Source organism: Cyprinodon tularosa, unplaced genomic scaffold, assembly GCF_016077235.1.
Source record: "Cyprinodon tularosa strain WSP-4 unplaced genomic scaffold, ASM1607723v1 ctg228, whole genome shotgun sequence".
NCBI lineage: Eukaryota > Metazoa > Chordata > Actinopteri > Cyprinodontiformes > Cyprinodontidae > Cyprinodon > Cyprinodon tularosa.
Window position 1 is genome coordinate 1442651 of NW_024038851.1, and position 20234 is coordinate 1462884.

Consider the following 20234-nt stretch of genomic DNA (forward strand, 5'->3'; position numbering starts at 1 on the left):
GTTTTAAACAACATTTGAACTTTTAAGCTATTACATTGACATGAAAATAGAATAGAACAGAAAATCCCTTTATTGTCCCACAATGGGGAAATTCTGGAAAAAAGCAAATCATTGCAGAAAATAAACATTTCAGTGAAAACCGCAGTCTAACAGAAGGGCTTATAAGGTTATTCTGGGATTGTAATAAAAAAAAAAAATATATATATATATATATATATATATATATATATATATATATATAGCGGCAGTTGATAATGAGACAAAACTATCATAAAGAAATATACAGAAAACTGTAAAATTGGAAAATTATAAGAATGGTTTGAGAGTTAAAGGTGTTTGGGGTTCAAACAGCCTTTTTTCAATCTCTAAATACTGATTGAACAACTTTCTGTCTTTAGTAACAACACCATCTATCATCAGTATACAGCAGCAAACAAGGATGGAAACATAATTTTATTTACAAGCTACAAAGAACCGAGCCTTAAGGTACATTTTCAATTCTTTTATAATCAACTCGTTTAAGGATTTCAAGGTGAGGCTTCATAGGGGAAATGAAATGCAGCTTTAATAAGAGATACCAGAAAGTTAAAGTCATTAAAAAAAATAATGAGGAATGGGTATAAATAAAGAGCTGAAATCGAAGTGTCAGTTTGACATATAGGGTTTATTTCTGTCTTAATTATAAGCAATGTTTTTAGTATGAATTGGTTGCACCGCAGTAAACTGTAATGTCTACAATAAAACGCCATAATGGTGTAAGATAAATCCTCCTTAAGAAATCCGGGATGAAAGAATCCGTTTCCTGAGTGGATCTTGGAGGTGACGTGTCCGTGCCTGAGAGGGTAAATATTTAAAGTTCTCAAACCTGCTTCCTTTCACATTTATTAGCAGAGTTTAAATATTCATCTTTTTTTTCGGTTAACCTTCCCTTGCGCTGTTTATTGCCGGTTGAAAAAAAAGCACTTATTTTTAGGTCAGATGCTGAGAATCTGTCTTTTTTAAACGATCTTTGTTGCGGAGTGAAAGGGGGCGGAGCCAAGCGGGTTCTGAATCGAGATGGCCACCTTCACTGAGAGGTAAAGATGAAGCGGTTTAGCTCTTTTATCGGTTATTTATCACCGCTTTGTTTAAGTATTAATGTCATGGTTGATATGGATTATAAATATTAGTCTACTGTTAGTATTGTAGTAGTCTGTTAAAGGTTTAAACGCCGTAAAGGATCAAAAATACTAACGGGAAAGTCTCGACCTCCGTTTCAATTGAATTAGCGGCTCGGCAGGATGTTAGCAGGGTTAGCATACTGTTCTGATTTAAAGGGATAATTTACCTAAAATGAATGCCATATGTGTGTTTTTCATAAACATACCGTCTGATAATATTGTGGTTTGTTTCTTTTTGTCTTGTATTTAATTTCTAACGTGTTTGTTTGAGTTAATATAAGCGCAGAATCACTTTAGCAGCCTTTAGCCGCTGCGTTAGCTAATACGCTGCTGGCAGCGATCCAAATACGTTAATTTACATCAGGAAGATTTGACAGCACTCAAGAGAAGCCTTCTAAGATGTTCCGCCCTTTTAAATTCATTAGTAATATTTTTTTTATAAGGGTAAATTGAAATTGTAAGGTTTTAACAACCTCAGATTTAAGGCTTTATTTTACAACTAGAACGAGCTCAAAGTTCAGCTGTATGTTGTGTACAGATTAACAACTCATCCTCAGGTTTGTAAAGAGTCCCCCTTGGGTAATTATTTGGCTATTGCACAATCAAACTGGACCGTGTGTACTGGAGATGTTCATTCCTGTTTCCTCCGCAGGATGGGGCCTGTCTTGTTGTTCTGGCTGGGCTTGTGTCTCAGTGGGACCTGGGCTGTGGACAAGGGCAATTTCAAGACCTGCGACCAGAGTGCTTTCTGCAAGTGAGTGAAACGTCACACTTTGACTTTAAGGCTTTTTTTTTATTATTATTTAAATTCACATGAATGCAAACTTGTGACTAATGTTAATGCCTGTTTTTTCACCTTTAACCAGGCGTCAGCGAGCAATAACGCCTGGTGAGTCCCCTTATCGGGCCTTGTTGGAAACAATGGAGCTGACCAACACCAAGCTCACCTTGCAGCTCATCAATGACAATAACAAGGTAGGTTATGGGTGGGTAAGGGACACACTGACATGGGTTCTCTCAAAGAAAAGTTGTTAAAACTGATACCTTTGCAGACATGTTTTTTTGGAAATTGGGCCTAAAGTAATTGTGAATGGGGCGTTGAGGTTAACAGCTTTTGCATGCTATTTGCAGAGGCATTCAATTTTGGTTGTATTACGTTTAACAAGAGTAAGTGGCTAAGTTTCTTACTTCAGCCCTTTAGGTGGTGGTATTATGCTCAAAGTGAGTTTGCAATCAATTCCATTCAGTTTATTTATATAGCGCCAATTCACAACACGTCATCTCAAGACACTTTACAGTTCACCAGATCATACAGTCAAATTGATTCAGTTTTCTATCTAAGGAAAACCAGTTGATTGCATCGACTCATTGACTCGAATGCAATCCCTCACACTAAGCATGCTTGTAGTGACAGTGGAGAGGAAAAACTCCCTTTTAACAGGAAGAAACCTCCAGCAGAACCAGGCTCAGTGTGAGCGGCCTACTGCCGAGGCTGACTGGGGTTCAAGGAGACATAAGCAGAGATGCAAAAAGCATCTGTAAAAGGCCTCCCCATCCAGGAAAAACACAGCCAGGCAGACAAGCTCTGAGCCAACTCCCATGTCAGGGAATGAAGAGAGCACATCAAGCCAGTCACAGTCAGAAAAACAGGACTACACTGAAAAACAGGCCGATCTTGAACATCTATAAACAAGGGTGTTGATTACAGCAACACCGCTAATATTCTCTCCAGGATGCAGTCACAGCCAAACAGGAACAGACGAGGCGAAGCTACTATGAGAAAAAGCAGAGAGAGCATAACGTTAGAGATTGAACTAACAGATTCTGCAGATTGGGAGAATAGAGATAGAATGTTGACATAGGGGTCCCTATGTCCTCCTGAAGTCTAAGCCTATTGCAGCATAACGAACTACACAAAATGGAAGACAGATGCAGTTAGCATGGAGATCATGCATGCTGGGTAGTAGAGGTAGTCTCATAAAAGGAGTTCAATCCATAGCCACCCTTCCCACATATGTCGCTGCATGCTAACAAGCAATACGGGGAAATAATGCCAATAAGCTTTAACATGTTTGCTATTTTATGTGATATTGCAGTAATATTCTAATATCCAGAGTAACAATACTTAACGTTGAAAAAGACCCCCCCCAAAAAAAGAAAAAGAAAAAACAGCCATGCTGTGAAAACTGAAGGAATAGTGCCCATAAGTAGTAATGTACCACTGTTTTCTTTCTCCATTCTAGGTTTTTATTTTTCAATGGTTGTATTAATTTCAATGTGTGAAATTGAGAAATGTATATTTTTTTCCAAAGCACCAAAAGGATGCTGCTAAAGGTTGAAGAGCTACGCTAAACTGAACACTAATGCTGATGTGGGAAGTGTGTTTTTCCTTGCACATCTTGTGATAATTTTTTAATTAAAGACTTAAACCACAATTTTTTTTTATCTTCTTTCAGGAAGTTACTGAAATTAAACAGGCTCATTTCAGAAAGTGCATGCAACAAATATCAGGCTGGGTTAAAAAAAATTGATTATCATTTTAATCTGATAAATATGGAGATGCCTGTGTGTTTAAAAATGAGAGGGCAAAAGGTAACATATCACTAAATACATGTAATGCTAAACATGATGTTTTGGTATTTTTTTTTTTTTTTTACTTGGATGATTAGACATCTTCTGTAGTTTTTTAAAACTCATGCCTTTTCCCATATATCTTTCTATTTCTGCTTCTATTATAGTAAAAGCTATGGATTCCATTAGGGTGAAATTGAATTTAATTCTACCCAACAGATTTTCTACTATTAACCAAAAGGACATCTCTTAAACTGAAACAAACAAACGAGAAGGTTTAAAGTTTTCTTTTTTTTTCTCAACGCACCATTCATTATCTACACTAATAAAGTTGTAACCACAGATTGGATGAAAATACAAGACTAGGTGTATTGCACCATCGCATGTTAAGTCAATAAATCTTTATAGCTAATATAGTGTATGTGATGTAACCAGAAGTAGTGGGATCAGATGTTTGGTGGACCATACGTTACATTGCAATCTAATGTTTACTGCATTTGTATTGTTGGAAAGAAAGGATCAGTTGGACGTACATAATGTAACAATGGGTATAAATCTTCACAAATATGTTATAGCAACTGCAAAGTATGGTGGAGGAAGAGTGATGATTTGGGCTTTGTTTTGGCTACAGCAGCTTGGAACTATAAACCTCTGGATTTTAGCACAAAGTCAAATGGAACTAACTGTATATTTTTATACTATATACTTTTGGTTGTTTTATCTTGATTTGTTTTACTTAATTCTGGAGCTTGTTTTTCTTTTCTTTTTTTACCTTAATCTTTGTATAATAAATATTTTCTGTGTTGGGAATCTGTGTTTCTGCAGGTGAAGGCGGATTTAAACGTACAAACCTAATCATGACTAGGTCATTATGTATAAAACTTTATTGTTTTGTCTGTGTCTGTTTTTTTTTTTTGCCTTATTTAAATAAACACTTGAGATCAAGGCATCTTTGCACCCAGTAAGAAGGGGAGGTTAAAGCTCTCATCAGTATTTCTCCAGAGACTAATTAAATGTTTGTGCTGCAAGTTAAACCTCATCTGTTTGAAAATCTGATTTTAGCAGATTGAATGCAAATTGATATTATTGTTTAAGTTGCAATTAAACCTTCTTTGTCAAACGTTCAAAGCATCATTCCTTGCAGAAACATTTATGTCTGAGGATGTTTTCTGGGTCAACCTTCGTGTTGGTTGACATGTGACTCGTTATCATTAAAGAAGCGCTTTTGTCCTCTATGCTGAATAGCTTAAATAAAACGCCGCCTGTGGCAGAAGTTGAATAGCGAGTCCAGCTCCTTGTTCAGTCAGCTTCCAGACACTGCTGTGGTGTTACAGAGAAATCTGCTGATGTCATCTTTCAGGTGCGTCTTTTGCTGGAGCTCTACCGTCTCCAGGGAAACATAACGAGGGTCAAGATTAACGAGCTGAAGCCTCTGAAGCCTCGCTATGAAGTCCCCGATGTGCTGATCAGGGAGCCGCCCACTGAGCCGTGAGTGTCCTGTGAAATCTGTGTGGAGTGGATTGAGAATTTTTCATTTTTTTGTCTAAAAGATGTACAGAGTCTTATTTAAGCCGTAGATGGACATTTCTTCCTAATTTCTGAATTTTTCTTCCTCAGCCTCTCCCTCCTGTCCCAGGATGAGAACGGGGTGGTTCTGTCCCTGGGAGCAGAGTCCCAGCGGGTCATTGTCAGTGCTCGGCCCTTCAGGCTCGACATCGTTGAGGGACGTGACGTGCTGATGTCCCTGAACTCACGTGGCCTGCTTGGTTTCGAGCACTTGAGGATGCGCAAGGACACGTGAGAATACACACACTCACACTTCCACAGACAGATCTGTCTTTTTTCTTTTCTTTTTTTTTTTTTTTTACCCATGTTGTCACTCAGTGGATGAATTCAGTTTCTGTTCCCATGATATATATATTTTTTGTTTGTTTTTTTCAGTACTGTCTCTGACTCGTTCTGTCCTTTTCTCCCTATCATCCCAGTTTCTCCTATAAAGTAACTAGCACAGTGGCTAGCGTGTGGGATAATATCAAGAGGGTATTCTCTAGGTAAAGACCCTTAAGATTTGTGTATATTCTGTTCCTTGTGCTATTGCTTCCCATAGTTACATAAAACATGGAGTATCCCATCACACCCAGTTTGTTCTTTACCCTGAGATTAATGTGGCTTTAGCTGAGGATGTGGGTCAGTGCGTGCATGGAGGTGTTCGGATGTAGATTTGAATCTGGAATTACTGAACAAATCAATCGGCTCATAAAAACGATAATAAATAAAATAAGCTTGAATGTACTTTGCTGTGCATTTATGTGACAGACCAGCACAGAATAGCCCACAGATGATTGTGTAAGGGATGAACATTTTTTCCCAAAAATCCCTTTTTTATGATCTTTTTTCTCCCATCCAATATTGCAAATCTAATGTGATCTTCTTTTTTTATTTCTTTGCACCATCCAGCATGTAGATGTTTCACTCCAGGGTTTCGTTATTTTCATAACCATAACAAATTGCTATTTCAGAGTTCACTGTGGGAGGATTGTACTGTTGCCGTTGTGTGGGAAAGTTCTTACTTCTCGTTGCATGCATGCATCTCCATGCTCCCTGCAACTTTCTTTTCCCTTCTTTGTTTTTGGAAGCCAACTTTAAGAGTATTGCTGCCACCCGATGAGAAATGTCAGCTTCTTCCTTTTGTTAAATGTAATGTGAACAGTGAAATTTTGAAAATAGCTTTTCTTAAATGCATTTAATTGACCAGTCCTATTTGTAAAGTGGAAAAAATACATTTTCCTCCAATTTTAATTTTTAAGGTGCGTCTATACCAGCTTTCTACATCTAGAAACTAAAGTATTTTTTCTGTTCATTCTAACTTATTAAAAAAATTCTGATGAAAACATCAGTAAAGACAAAACTTTAAGTCTAGTCCCAAAATTAAGTGAGAGCTTTGACCAGGCTGCTCCTATATGCTTTTATTATGAAACCCCATTATAGCTCTAGCTGTAGGTGTAGCTTTGCTGATCTGTTGTAAAGTGAACATCCACTACAGTCTGAAGGCTGTAAAAGTATTTTTCCCCCAACAATTTCTCTGTATTCAGTTTAGTTCATTTTTCCATCCCCTGCCTGCTGAGGAGAAACCCCCTCACATCATGACGTGGCGTTTTCAGGGTCATGTGCAGTTTGTTTTCCACCAGTGATGGGTGTATTACATTACAGATAGTTGTTAAATTCTTCCTCCTGAGCCATACATCACTGTAGCTCCTCCTGAGTCACTATGGATCTCTTTGCAACGTCTGATTATTTTTTCATTCAGCGTGATGATTGAAAGCTGCTTTTTGTCCGTCTATCACATACAATGCCTACGTTTAAGGGGTTTAGAAACTTTGGACAGATGTGCCTTGCAAACCCACATGCAGTCTGTGTCCTCTCAGTGTAGCTTACAGGCTGATCAGCTCCCATTGGCAGCATCTCTGTTTGCATTGATTGAAGGTCATTTTATTTTGTTTCCTCTGGACGTTGACTGGTCCTGTCAGCTGTCCACTGCATGTTACCGCTTAAGTTCACCTACTTCTGCAGCTCAAGGATTTTGATTTATTTTTTTTATGAATCTCTGCTTTAATCTGGGGTTTTTCATCATTTTTTTTATTTTTCTGGTGAGGTGTGGTGCAGCATATCTAACTCTGATCTCTCCATCCTTGAAGCAGCCACAAGGCAGCAAGTTGTTCAGTCCCCATCTATGGTCCTAGTTTAGTCCCTGGGTCTGTAGAGTCGCATTTAGCTGTCCCTGCAGTGAGGGGGCAGTTATATTCCTGCCCCCTTTTCAGTCTTTTATCTTTAACTGTAGTTTCATTATTTCAGAATATTATGGCTCTTATAAGATGGTTGCAAAAGTAACACTATTTTTCCTGTATTTCTTCCTCTTCATCGTTCACCCCAAGCAGTCAGGCTGATCCGGAGGCTGACAACAAAGAGGCAACAGATCCGCCTAGCCAGGTCGAGGTATGTTAGGACTCTTTCTTTTACTCCTTACAGTTTAACTCGTGGTTTCTGCTCCTCCGTGACTATTTTTTCCTTTTTGACTACCAGACAACTAAAGAAGAGGAAGAGAAAGTAGAAGACGGGATGTGGGAAGAAACGTTTAAATCGCACACAGACAGCAAACCAAATGGTACACCATAACGGTTCTTAACGCCTTCATGTTCTTCAAAGAGTGAAAGATTTTATTTTCGAATGTTAGAATTAAAATGTTGAAGAAAACTTGAATGTATGTCCTCTGAGTGCTGTTGTCTCGCTCCTCAGGACCCTCTGCTGTCAGTTTAGACTTCTCATTGCCAGGCGTGGAGCATGTCTATGGCATCCCAGAACACGCCGACACCCTCAAACTTAAAACAACAGAGTGAGTGCCAGCTGCGGGTTTCATTTACAAAAGTCAGATATGGATATGACAGTTGAAATGCCTCTTTTTTTTTTTTTCTTTTTTTTTCTCCAGTAGCGGGGATCCTTATCGGCTTTATAACCTGGATGTTTTCCAATATGAATTGTACAACCCTATGGCTCTGTATGGGAGTGTCCCTGTTATGTTGGCACACAATGCTCAGCGCACTACTGGCATCTTCTGGCTCAATGCTGCAGAAACCTGGGTGGATATAAGTTCAAACACAGCAGGAAAGGTGAAGTCCGTTACCTCTAACCAGCAGGATTTCTTTTTTCTGGTTTTCTTTTGGTTTCCAAATAATGTTTTTGTTCCTCTTCAGACTGTGTTTGGAAAAATGCTGGATTATGTTCAAGGCTCCAGTGAAACGCCACAGACTGATGTCCGCTGGATCTCAGAAAGTGGAATCATCGATGTCTTTCTCATGCTGGGACCAACTCCCAGAGAGGTCTTTTCCCAGTATGCCTCTCTAACAGGTGAGAAGATGGAGGGTCACATTCGCTACACAAGCTTTTAACTTCCTTGCTGTCAAGTCATTTATGTTGGATGTGGACAAACTGCTTAGATCTTTTGGAACAAATGTAGGATGGTGACTCTTTGAATTTTGATTTGGCAATCAAGCTTTTAACCATAAATGTACATTAAATTGTTTTTTTTGTTTTTTTTAATTATGCATCATTTAATTTGTTGTAAAACCTGAATGTGTTGGGTCTACAAGGTACAATGGATCCTCTTTGGTATCATGTTGGTTATCGTTAACTTTATTTACTCTAGGTTGCAATACTTAATGTGGTTCAATTTCAACAGCAGTACACAGTGCTAAATCCTATGAAAGATCAAGCAATCCCTCAATAGAGAGGAAAAACACTCTAATATCCCTGGTCCAAATTAATTTAAGAGCAGATAAAATTAACCAGGTTGGAAAAGGTTGCAAGGGTAAGGACTCGCATTAAAAATAATCTTTATTAAAGGAACACAGGCAGTTGGTTTCCTAAAGGTTTCAGCTTATTGAAACTGGTTAATTTTTATTTTTTCGTCTGAAAGTGATGAAAATGATCCTGTTTGATCACTTTGATCCAATCCTTCTGAGCGTCTGCTTTACTCGTCCCTCAGGCACTCAGGCCTTCCCTCCTTTGGCCTCACTCGGCTACCACCAGTGCCGCTGGAACTACAACGATCAGGAAGACGTGCGTGCGGTGGATGCCGGCTTCGACGAGCACGACATCCCCTACGATTTCATTTGGCTGGATATCGAGCACACGGATGGGAAGCGCTATTTCACCTGGGATCCTCACAAGTTTGCATCACCAAAGGAAATGCTTCAGGGTCTCATGGACAAAAAACGCAAGGTACAGACTAAAAGATGGTGAATCATCCCCAAAATTAAAACGTTTCATTAGTCCAACCACAGTTCATATGAAAACCTGCAATTTGGTTTATACCATTTTCCAACTCTGGAAAAGAACTGGATTTAGCGATTCAAATCAAATGATGTCCGAATCCTGGTTGTTAGGAGTAAGGAAGGCCATTCAGAGTAAAAACAGTCCATACGACCCCTGAATATAGGGTCAGTCTAAGGATGCATTAACTGTGTGTTGGTCCCTAACACACAGTTGTCTTAGATGAGGTTTTTACACGTGATTCAAACTATTGAAATTTATTTTAATTTTTTTTTACTTTTACAAACAAACTGAAGGTTTTATAGATAATCAAATTCTTCTTTTGAAGGATCTCTGCCAGTTGATTGAATTAAAGAGTTAAAATATCCCTTAATCATAGAGCCAGCTGCAGCATTATGGAGTTTTTTTCTTGGTTTGAGTTAAAGGTTTGTATTCAGTGTGAAAATTTGTTGTTTTCACACTGAAATCATGCTTAATTTGTTGCTGCTGCAAAAATCTGGCCTGCAAGCATGCACACACACACACACACACACACACACACACACACACACACAGATCAAAATAGATGGATATGATGCATACACAGAATACTGCTCGCCTGTAAAGTTGCAACAGTATAGAGGGGCTTGGAGCAGTTTGCTTTTTATTGTTTTAATGCTGCATCTGTACTGTTCTCATCAGTGTGTGCGTGAATGACTGAATGTAGTGAAAAGCGCTTTGGTCCTGACCTGACGTTGCTGAACTGATTTTCCTCATTAACTCCTCCAAGGGTTCCAGTACAGTCACTAGTTTTTCCAGTAAACTCCGCTCATTGGCTGAAAGTGTTGGCAGCAGGTTAATGTCGCTTGTCTCTTAGAAGGCTCTTGATTATTTAGGAGCTGTTCCATCTTGTCTGGACATCTTAAGACGAGCTGAAGTGGTTGAGGTGTTGTCGTACCTTGCATTTCACGTTGCAAGTCTCGTAAGACTGTCGTGAGTGCCTGAAATGTACAATCTTTTTTTTTTTTTTGCTAATGCATCACTAACACTGTGTTGTGACATCTGGCTCTTGTGCAAAGCAAGGAAGACAAGCCAGAGTGGGAACTGCGATGTCGTCCATAGCACCTTTCTTGTTACTTGGATTGTCACGTAGAATGACATGCATTTTTAAAGGGATCTGCCAGGTTTGACGTCTCTGTGATGGAGGCTGTGATTGGAGCTCGCTTGTGTGAACCCCTATGCTTTTTCAGCTGAAGTACCGCACTACAGAGGCCATGAGCATTGGAGTCAAGCCAGTGAACTGAGACCTACCGGCCTCGTTGGGCAGACATCCACAGTCCAAATATATGTAGTAAAGATCACAGCTGAAACTTCTTTTAACTTATCAGCGTATTTTGTTGACCCTCGGTCGTATAATTCCAGTAGTGCAGTCCTGATGCAGTCATCTGCTGGACGGTAAACTATACCTGGGCTCCAAATGCTAATTAAGGCTATGAAATCCTTCGTTTTCTACTACTAATCCAGAGCAATAAAGTCAAGCGAGTTCCTTTTTGCTTTCATGTTATCAGCTAGAAGTTTACTTTGTTTTTTAAATGACTCCAGCAGCTATTCCTGGCGGCTCCTTTTTCTCAACTTGCCAAAGTCCCGATGCTCCCCACAGGGTCCTTTTTTTCAAATGTTTAACTCAATTTGTGATGAACATTACAACAGTGGAACCTCCTCTCCGTACAACAGCTTTGCAAATGTTGCAAGTCGCTGCACACACGGAATAACTTACAGAGTAACTTAAGCAGACTATGTTGTTGACAATTTGTGGATCGGAATGTCCTCACCTTGGATAGGAAATTTCCGATCTGTCTATTAAATTGCTCTCTGAACTAGATACCAAAGCTGGATTAGATTTGCCCCTCCCCTAAACTCCACCTGCTTTAAATCCTCCCTGAAGCAGCTTTCAAACTTCATCAGACCAATGTCTAAACAGACATTTATGCTTTCCAGATGGTTGCCATCGTGGACCCTCACATCAAAGTGGACACCAACTATAAGATCCATAATGAGATTCGCTCTCGGGGTTTCTACATTAAGAATAAAGATGGCGCAGACTATGAAGGCTGGTGCTGGCCTGGTAAGACTCCTTCGGCTCTGTCTTGTTTTCCCTTTTTCCGTACTTAAAACCCGTTTTGTTTTTCTCACCTTTCCTTTTGTACTCTCCCTGTACTGCTGGTGGATAACAGGCAGCGCTGGTTATCCAGACTTCACCCGTCCTGACATGAGAGCCTGGTGGGCCGGCCAGTTCGCCTACGATCAGTATGAGGTGAGCTACCAGGAGATTTTATAGAAACATCTTCTATGGTATAAAACATTTATAGTGGAGGAGGTAATTATGGTTGTTTCCCGTTTCCTCTTCGCTTTACAACGTCTCTGTTTAATATTCTGCAGGGTTCCATGGAGAACTTGTATACATGGAATGACATGAATGAGCCATCTGTGTTCAACGGTCCTGAAGTCACTATGCACAAGGATGCGTTGCATGGATCCTGGGAGCACCGTGACATGCATAACCTATACGGCTTCTATGTGGTGAGTGTTTCAGCTGATTCCTATAAAAACTTTAGGTCACACCTTTGTCCTTTGACCTGACTTTCTGTTTGTAGTATTTAGTTATTTTTAAAAGCTGTTAGAGTATCACTAATGGCTACAGTAAACTATTGATCTGCTACGACTGTGTTCATGTTCAGTGATGAATTTTCTGGACTTGCAGCAAATGGCCACTGCACAGGGTTTGATTGAAAGGTCTGGAGGGGTGGAGAGACCGTTTGTCCTCACCAGGGCCGTCTTTGCTGGTTCCCAGCGTTTGGGTGAGGCCTCTGTCATCTTTGCATAAAAAACTGAAGCTTAAGATATTAGGGAATTGTTAAGAATGTCTATCTACAGTAGCCAGCTCTATTAAATGCAAAAAGATTTTGAAATGTGAATTGTGCATGAAGGTGCTGTGTGGACCGGAGACAACGCTGCTGAGTGGGACCATCTGAAAATCTCTATCCCCATGTGTCTGAGTCTGGGCCTGGTGGGAATCTCCTTCTGTGGCGGTGAGTTTCTTCTTCTAGCCTCTTTGTGGTCTTGAACTTCATCTTGTGAGTTTTGGACCAGATGCAGTTGTCCAAATTTCCCATACATTACAGTCTTAAAGTGTCTACTTGAGTCACAACTATAATGGAGGAGTCCCCAGTTGCAAGACAATTCAAAGTGCTTTTATCTTAAAAAGCAAAGTACATTGCAGTGGCATATAGGCAACAGAACAGCTGGATAATAAAACTGACCTTAAAATCAGAGGATCGGATACAATGATTAAGAAAATGGAATGAAAGTTGAAAAAAAGTGCCACACAATAAAATGTTTAATCTTAATTTAAAGCCGCTGAGGGTTTCAGCACTTTAAATTTTTCTGAGAGTTTACTCCAGATTTGTGTAGCACAAGAACTAAAAGCTGCTTTTAGGTTGGAGCCAAAACACCTGAGAGGTCTGGGTGGTTTATACACTAACAACTCATTCATGAATTCACAGAGATCTATGGACTAATATAAGTGTGTTAAAGTATATTTCCTGATAGAGGGATAGCCAGTGTAATGGTTTTAAAACTAAGGTCCTGTGCTCCACTTTCATAGTGAGGATGCAGACAGCAGGATTCTGGATCAATTGCAGCTATCTGTTCGATAGTTTAGGCACACCAGTGAAGACACGATTACTGTGATTAAGCTTACTAAAGATGAACCCATGAGTTGGTTTTTAAGGTCCTGCTGAGACATTCGTCCTTTAACCCTGTAGATGATCAGCACTTGAATTTAGTATATATACAGCTAACTGATTATATAAGTTAAATATAGAATTCCTGAAAACAAAGTAGGAAGACCAAACTACATTATGAATGTGATGTGTGTAGCAGCCATATTGAACAGAAAGTAAGATGGTACCCCTGTGGTTTTCTGCCTTGGGATGCTGACCTTCAGGAAAATTCCAGATTGAACTTTCCATACAGATTACAAACGAACTAAAGACATATCACCTTGGAGATATCATTACTCTTAACTTACCATTTCTGAGTACTTTGAATGCTGTGTTTGCACCGCTCTGGAATAGCCGCTGATAAGAGATTTTTGCTTCAGGTCAAGGTTCTGTTTGGAGTTCTGAACCTACATTCACATAGCAAGCAAATGTGACCCAAATATGCCACTATTACCCAAATGGGAACAAGAACCGACTTCTTCTTTGCTGTCCAAATGGCCCGAGTGATATGCTGTTTTCCTGACTCCCACTACCAATCCACCTAAGCTGCCTCCTTTCCAATAATAATGTTTAAAACTACATCCATACTCTGCTAAATTAGAAAATGCAAAGTCTTGCAATCGCCATTTTTCTACTAAATAACAAATAATTGTTCAGGTGATAACTCTGAAACCAACATGGCAGCAGCGGATGTAAACCCATAAGATGTATTAATTTTTCAGCCATAGTTCTAGAGGGCGCCACCATCCTCCAACTACTTCATCTTCATCCTTTTAGAAGGCACAATTTTACAATATCGATAGGATTAAAAAACCACCTCAGTGAAGTGGAAAAAAACATGAGTTTATTCAATATTGCTGTGTTTGCATATCATGGTTAATGGAAACGCAGCTGTAGGCTCCTCTACAGCTGCTGTTGTCAAACCTCTATCAAAGGCCACTGTTGCAACTGATGCTCCTGTTATTTATTTTGTCCTTGCCTTACACCTTATCCACCATTAAATAACTGCAGATGCAACAAAATGCAGAGATGGACATTGAGTGACCTATGACTGAAAAACAAAAAGTTTAGGCCAATAAGATTATATTTAACTTAAAAGAGATGCATAATGGTTTTAAATCCTCCCTTTTCTTGTGAATATGGTTTTAGGTGTGGTTTATATAAAGTAGAACTGGTCTCTTTGGTCTCAATTTGTCTTTAACTTGGTGTCTGAATACTTAATATTTAAATAAATGAGGCAACAAAGCAGGTGAATTCAACCTTGCTGCTTGGATGAGAAGAATAAGGAATACAGATCACCCTGCAGTGTTCATGTTCCTATGGAAACAGGACTGTGCTGTTGCCATAGTGAATGTCCCCCTGGTAATGTTGCTGCAGTTCATTTTTAGTCATGTTTGCTTGAATGTTTTGTTTTTGTAATATGCTTCCCTGCTGTTCAGACTTGATTTAACAAAAAACATTTTAAAAAAGCACTGGGTTTGTGTGAATGAATCAATCCTTTTCTCTGTTTCACAGCTGACGTCGGTGGTTTCTTTAAGTCTCCAAGTTCTGAGCTGCTGGTGCGTTGGTACCAGACGGGGGCTTACCAGCCGTTTTTCAGGGCCCATGCCCACCTGGACACACCTCGCCGTGAGCCCTGGCTGTTCGGCCCAGAAAACACGGCTCTGATCCGCGAAGCTGTGCGCCAGCGCTACACATTCTTGCCTTACTGGTACCAGCTCTTCTATCATGCTTATCAAACTGGAGAGCCCGTCATGAGGTGAGAACCAGGAGGGTACACAGCTTCCTCCCTCTATCTTTGTATTAAAGGTTTTTATCTCAGTAGTAATGGCTGACTGCTTCAATCAACACAGATTATTATTAAAAACATCAAAGCAATCAACTTGAGCAATGTAAAATTTGGGCCCAATACATCCTGTTTTCAACAACTAGCTCTTATTCGCTACCACTAGCCCTCACCCACTACCAACACAGCATGGAATTGAAGCCATAACAGTAAGGGCTTTGTAATCTTCCCTAGGAATTGGGACACCACTCCCTGCATAGTTGAAGTTCAGGTTCTAAAACGACTGCATATTTACGTATGCACATACATAAGATATGTGCCAGCATAAGAGAGGAGAACAAAGCTTTTTTTTTTTTTTTTTTATAAACCGTTGAACCTTAAATTGTAAAAGGGGATTAAGTTGAGCTCTATCCTTTTCCACGATTAGGTGTAATTATTTTTTAAGTGATTATTAAACCTAACTGACAGTGATAAATGATTACAAAACTGTAGGAAATAACAGTGTCATGAATTTTTTTTTTTTTTAAATCAAAATGGAAGATGGAGAAAATGTTAAAGAAGGAAGCAGGGAATGCATTTTGTAGATTGCTTTGATAAAGACATTTTGTTATTCCTAGAAGGTCTGTTTCGTCTCCTACCTCCAGCACAGACACTGACAGCTGATGACTCTTCTCTTCCCTGCTAAGGGTCTGTCTGCACAGCACGCTGCTCTGGTCCTCCGCTGCACTTCCACAGTTAGCCTAGCTTCTAGCTCCTGCCAGCTGTAGCCTCTCCTAGCAGTCTCCTTGGCGGACTTCTCTGATGTTCTGCTGTCCTACTCCCGGCCAGCTGTAGCCCCTCTACCTCGCCTTCAGCATTCTGATCTTCTGCCGGTCTATTTCTAGTCCCTGTCAGCTGTAAATTGGGCTTCTCCGATCCACCGTTGTGCTTCCCCCGCTCTCCTCCTGAGCTAAAAGCAGGCGCTGTCTTCGCTCCCCCCCTCTGGAGCACTGTTTCCCCAGCAGGTTCCTCTGATCTGCCTCTCTGCTTCCTTAGATGGGAACGGCTGGCAGCCTCTTTCGGTTCCGGTACACTCTCCCTCGACGTTTCCTGCTGCTTCTGTCTGAGCACCAAAAACACAATCTCACCTAAGTTCCATTGTCCAGGAGAATCGGGTGAACCCAGAAAGCAGATGCCAACTGCTTTGTTTTGGTTTCAAAAGTTAAAAATGAAAAAACACACAAAAAAATGGAAGTTGCTCCATAGAATCCCTGTCCTCCCATCTTTTCTGTGAAATTGTCTCTGGCCCTTCCCCAGCAAGTGGATCGTATTGGGATTGGGTCTTAAGTTTAGCATTTTTTCTAACATGAACAATATTTTTAAACTTTAGAAAGTTCTCAAATTCCAGATGTTTCTCCCAGTCCACAGAAAATAATGGTATTTCAGGTAGATGATGAATTAACTCTCCTTTTCTGTTGCAGACCACTTTGGGTGGAGTATCCCCAGGACCCTGCTACTTTTGCTTTGGATGATGAGTTTCTGCTTGGTGAGAAACAAAATGCAGATTCTCTATGATTAATATGAAGAGTTTTGTCAGTTCCACTTGTTTTTTTTCCCCATTTAGAAGATGTGTAGGCGACTGGTTTCTGCTCCCACCTTTTGGCTTAATATGTAGATGATGCAGGTTTAGAAATGGTTTTGCTACCAGTCAAATGACATGTCTAAAGCTTGTTTTGAATGTGTTTATCACACATCTCTAGAATGATGGGATCAACTACTCTATTAGAAAACAGGCTAAAGTAAAAACAAAATTGCTTGTTTTAATCTGTCCTTATGTGAAACTGATTTATTTCCTCCTTTTTTTTCTGGTTCATTCTGCTGCAGGCCGAGACCTGTTGGTGCACCCAGTAACTGAAGAGGGAGCCAGAGGAGTCACTGCTTACCTGCCTGGGAAAGATGAGGTAACATACTCGCTTCTGAACACCTTGTATTTGTCTTGAAGTTAGATTACGGTTGTTTTTAATCTGTATTTGTCCTCAGGTCTGGTTCGACATCCACACCTTCCAGAAGCACAACGGGGTGCAAAACCTTTACATCCCTGTCACCATGAGCTCCGTAAGACAAAAACCTAAACAAACCAGTATAATGTCTAGTTTCTCATGCTTTTAGATCATTTTTAAACTGCTTTGTTACTAGACCTTGATTGGATCCTCCTTTTCTTCTTTCATTTTAGATCCCAGTGTTCCAGCGCGGCGGCTCCATCATTCCCAGGAAGCTTCGAGTTCGCAGGTCCTCCGCCTGTATGGAGGATGACCCGTACACTCTCTATGTGGCTCTTGATAATAGGGTAAATAGACTTTAAACCATATTAATAACAGCTGGCTAATTCTGCCGGGTCCCTTCTTCCATGTTGGAATGAATGCTGGATTGTCCTCATTTATCTTGTGATGTTTTGACAGAGAACTGCAGAAGGAGAGCTGTACATAGACGATGGCCACACCTTTAACTTTGAAAAGAGGGAGTTTATCCACCGGAAGTTTTCCTTCACCAACAATGTCCTGTCCTCTGTGTGCGTTTAATACCTCTTCACTCCATAATAAAAATAAAACCTAAATTAGGCAACAAGGTCCATGTTTCACTGGAGCTTTCACCTAAAAACTCTAAAAGATTAATTTCTTCTTCCGTCTGCTCCACAGTAACCTTGAACCAGATGCCCAGTTTACAACCAAGTCTTGGGTGGAACGCATTATTATACTGGGTGCCAGCAAACCCAGCAAGATCACTCTTAGAACTGCTGGTAAGTTATTGGTGCTCCTTTTTACTGAACAGATGTAGAGTTTGGTTAAACTAAAGCCTTTATAGTTGTGTAGAAGAGTAGATGCTTAAATTAGACTAATAATGATGGTTCAAAGTAGTAGGCAGTTAGAGGAAGATTGTGGATTTTTTTTTTTTTTTTAGGACTAAACCCTAAAATAAATCAGCTGATGAAACTTTTTAACCTGTCACAGAATACAGTTTTTGTTTTTTTTGGTGCAGATGAAGTTTGCTGGTCAGTTCTCATTGGGTTACAGCAGTTAAGAGGCTTACGCCACATAATCTGGTGTCCAGCTGAAAATTAATGATATAAAGATGATATAAAGCAGTATTCTTTTGTGTCATACCAATATCTGATGAACACAATGAATATTGAACATGTCACAACCTGCCTTTCTCTTTATATTAAAAATCTTAAATGTAATCCCAGTCCTTTCTTCTACACTCATGTTGAGCTTAGATGCAGAAAATAAAATATAGGTTTTTAATAAAGAAGACTTTATCCATACAATCAAAGCCATAATCTCTATTGACTACAAGTGGAGAAATGCTGGATTATGGGCATGTAGTTTTGTCAAGTGTTGAAATAAGAAGTGGGTTTGGATGGAAGCTGCATACAGCCTATCCTGGAGAGTAACTGAAAAAATGTGAGGGCGTTATAAGGGACGTGAATGAGCTCCTGTGGTTTAAGGAGAATCTCGATTAAAAAGAATCTGAATCTTAGTGTTTGCAGATGATCAGTATTCATACCTTTGTTTCTCTCATTTTGCAGATGACCAGGAGAATCAGCTGGAGTTCGATTTCGACGCCTCCATGTCTGTGTTGACAATCCGAAAGCCTGGCATGAACGCGGGGGCAGACTGGACCATGACCCTTCAGTAACCTTAGAGATGGAAAACAACTGATGGGAGGGAATAGACAGAATCCCTTAAACCCTCCAAACTAACTAGAGGACAACAGTAACTGCAGAAACACACTGATTACAGTTTCCATCCACATTAACACGATTTGGTGATCTAAGACACCAACGTCTGCCATCTTCCTTTTGTGTTCAGGCACACTGTGAGACCTGCCGATAATGATTATTTACTACTAGATAGATCAATGTTTGACACATTTTTAATGGAAGAAACACCAGAGTGGGTCTAGTTGGAACACATTAGCAAAACTTCTGGCCTTTATTTTGCTGTTAAATCTTGGTTTAGCACACAGTCTGCCTCAGATAAATGCATCACTGTAAGCCGTCATAGAGTTTGAGTTTTTTTTTAATAATGAAGGTAAACTATTTGCCTCACACACACTCCACCTGCTGCTGATTTAAAGAAATATCATTCCTTCTTTAGACAGTCCTCAGATCAGATAAGAGCTCAGCCTTCTTTCCTTGTGCTGATTAAACTATGGAGGGACAGATTAACAAGTTTCCTTTTATCCCTGTTTTTTTCCGACTGTTTCTAACTCCACAAAGATGCCTTTATCTTCAGCAGCTCATTTTCATCCAGCCTGTTGTTTCTCAGTGTTGAATGGAAACTCTTCTCATTGCTTCCGTTTAACCTAATTTTCTTTCCCACCAAGGAGTTTTGAACTGGAAATCCATCATTTCACTGATGTTTTTTCTTTTGAGACTTTTTATATTGCACTGGAGGAAGGGTAAGCTCTTAGAAAATAGTTAGATTTTTATGTGTTTCCTAGGTATTAGTTGAAATCTTGTGATTTGGGTTTTTATGATTGGATCAGCTGAAATCATTGAAGACTGCTTACAGTTGTCCACTTGGAGCCATCTGATTTACAGAAACATCTGTCCAAAATCGTACATCGATCTGCCATCAAGTCAAATCATCTGACCTGCAGAGGAAAGGTTCTGCTACTCTGGTTGCTTTCAGGGGCATTCATGTTTCTGCTGCATCCTTTTTTGTCTTTTTTTTCTCTCTCAATTTTTAAAAATGGAAGTGAAGAATTGCACTTGAGCTGTCAAAGTTGTCTGATGTGCTCTAATGGAGACCAAGAGATAATAAAGTTGACCAATTGTGAAAAAAGAACCTGTCTGATTTCTTCTAGTTTGGGTTAAACTGTAATTTATTTACAGGTACTAGGACTGATCTGTTTCTGAAACACTCAGACATTGGCTTTTATTTTACTGCAATTATTTTTTATGTTGCAAAAAAAATGCCAAGCCCAATGTTATTGAAGTACTAAAAGGCTTTACATAATTGAATACTGTGTAATTTTAAACTTAAATCATTTTCTGGGTTATTTTATTAAGATTCAATAAAAAAAGTATCCTATAGCAGTAAGGTTTTGAATGACCAACTGAAGACGAGTGAAAAACAACATTTTACA

General features: G+C 39.6%; 1 protein-coding gene across 6 annotated transcripts; it reads left to right on the forward strand.

The window, feature by feature from the left end:
* Positions 1-925: 925 nt before the first annotated feature.
* On the forward strand, positions 926-19933 carry ganab (glucosidase, alpha; neutral AB). Of its 6 annotated transcripts, none has more exons than XM_038286556.1 (25): positions 926-1076; positions 1813-1914; positions 2027-2135; positions 5092-5219; positions 5349-5528; positions 5717-5782; positions 7664-7724; positions 7812-7893; positions 8025-8121; positions 8218-8395; positions 8480-8633; positions 9271-9506; positions 11535-11661; positions 11771-11850; positions 11976-12116; positions 12298-12394; positions 12524-12625; positions 14834-15077; positions 16565-16629; positions 16968-17044; positions 17124-17198; positions 17317-17430; positions 17543-17652; positions 17780-17880; positions 18670-19933. In XM_038286556.1, exons 1-25 carry the CDS (start codon positions 1057-1059, stop codon positions 18777-18779), a joined length of 2856 nt encoding a protein of 951 aa, XP_038142484.1. In that variant the 5' UTR covers positions 926-1056; the 3' UTR covers positions 18780-19933. The 6 variants fall into 6 exon arrangements, with proteins under 6 accessions (XP_038142484.1, XP_038142487.1, XP_038142481.1 ...); XM_038286559.1 differs by lacking the exon at positions 18670-19933 and adding an exon at positions 18216-18236 and having other exon boundaries at positions 8215-8395; positions 17780-17906; XM_038286553.1 differs by having other exon boundaries at positions 927-1076; positions 8215-8395.
* The last annotated feature ends 301 nt before the right edge of the window (positions 19934-20234 follow it).

What these genes read in the sequence shown, in the direction of transcription:
- ganab (XM_038286553.1), top strand. Translation starts at nt 1,057, where the DNA reads ATGGCCACCTTCACTGAGAG. An exon ending in GTTCAAACACAGCAGGAAAG is followed by an intron (nt 8,396 to 8,479) that starts GTGAAGTCCGTT and finishes GTTCCTCTTCAG; the next exon opens with ACTGTGTTTGGAAAAATGCT. An exon ending in GGGAATCTCCTTCTGTGGCG is followed by an intron (nt 12,626 to 14,833) that starts GTGAGTTTCTTC and finishes TCTGTTTCACAG; the next exon opens with CTGACGTCGGTGGTTTCTTT.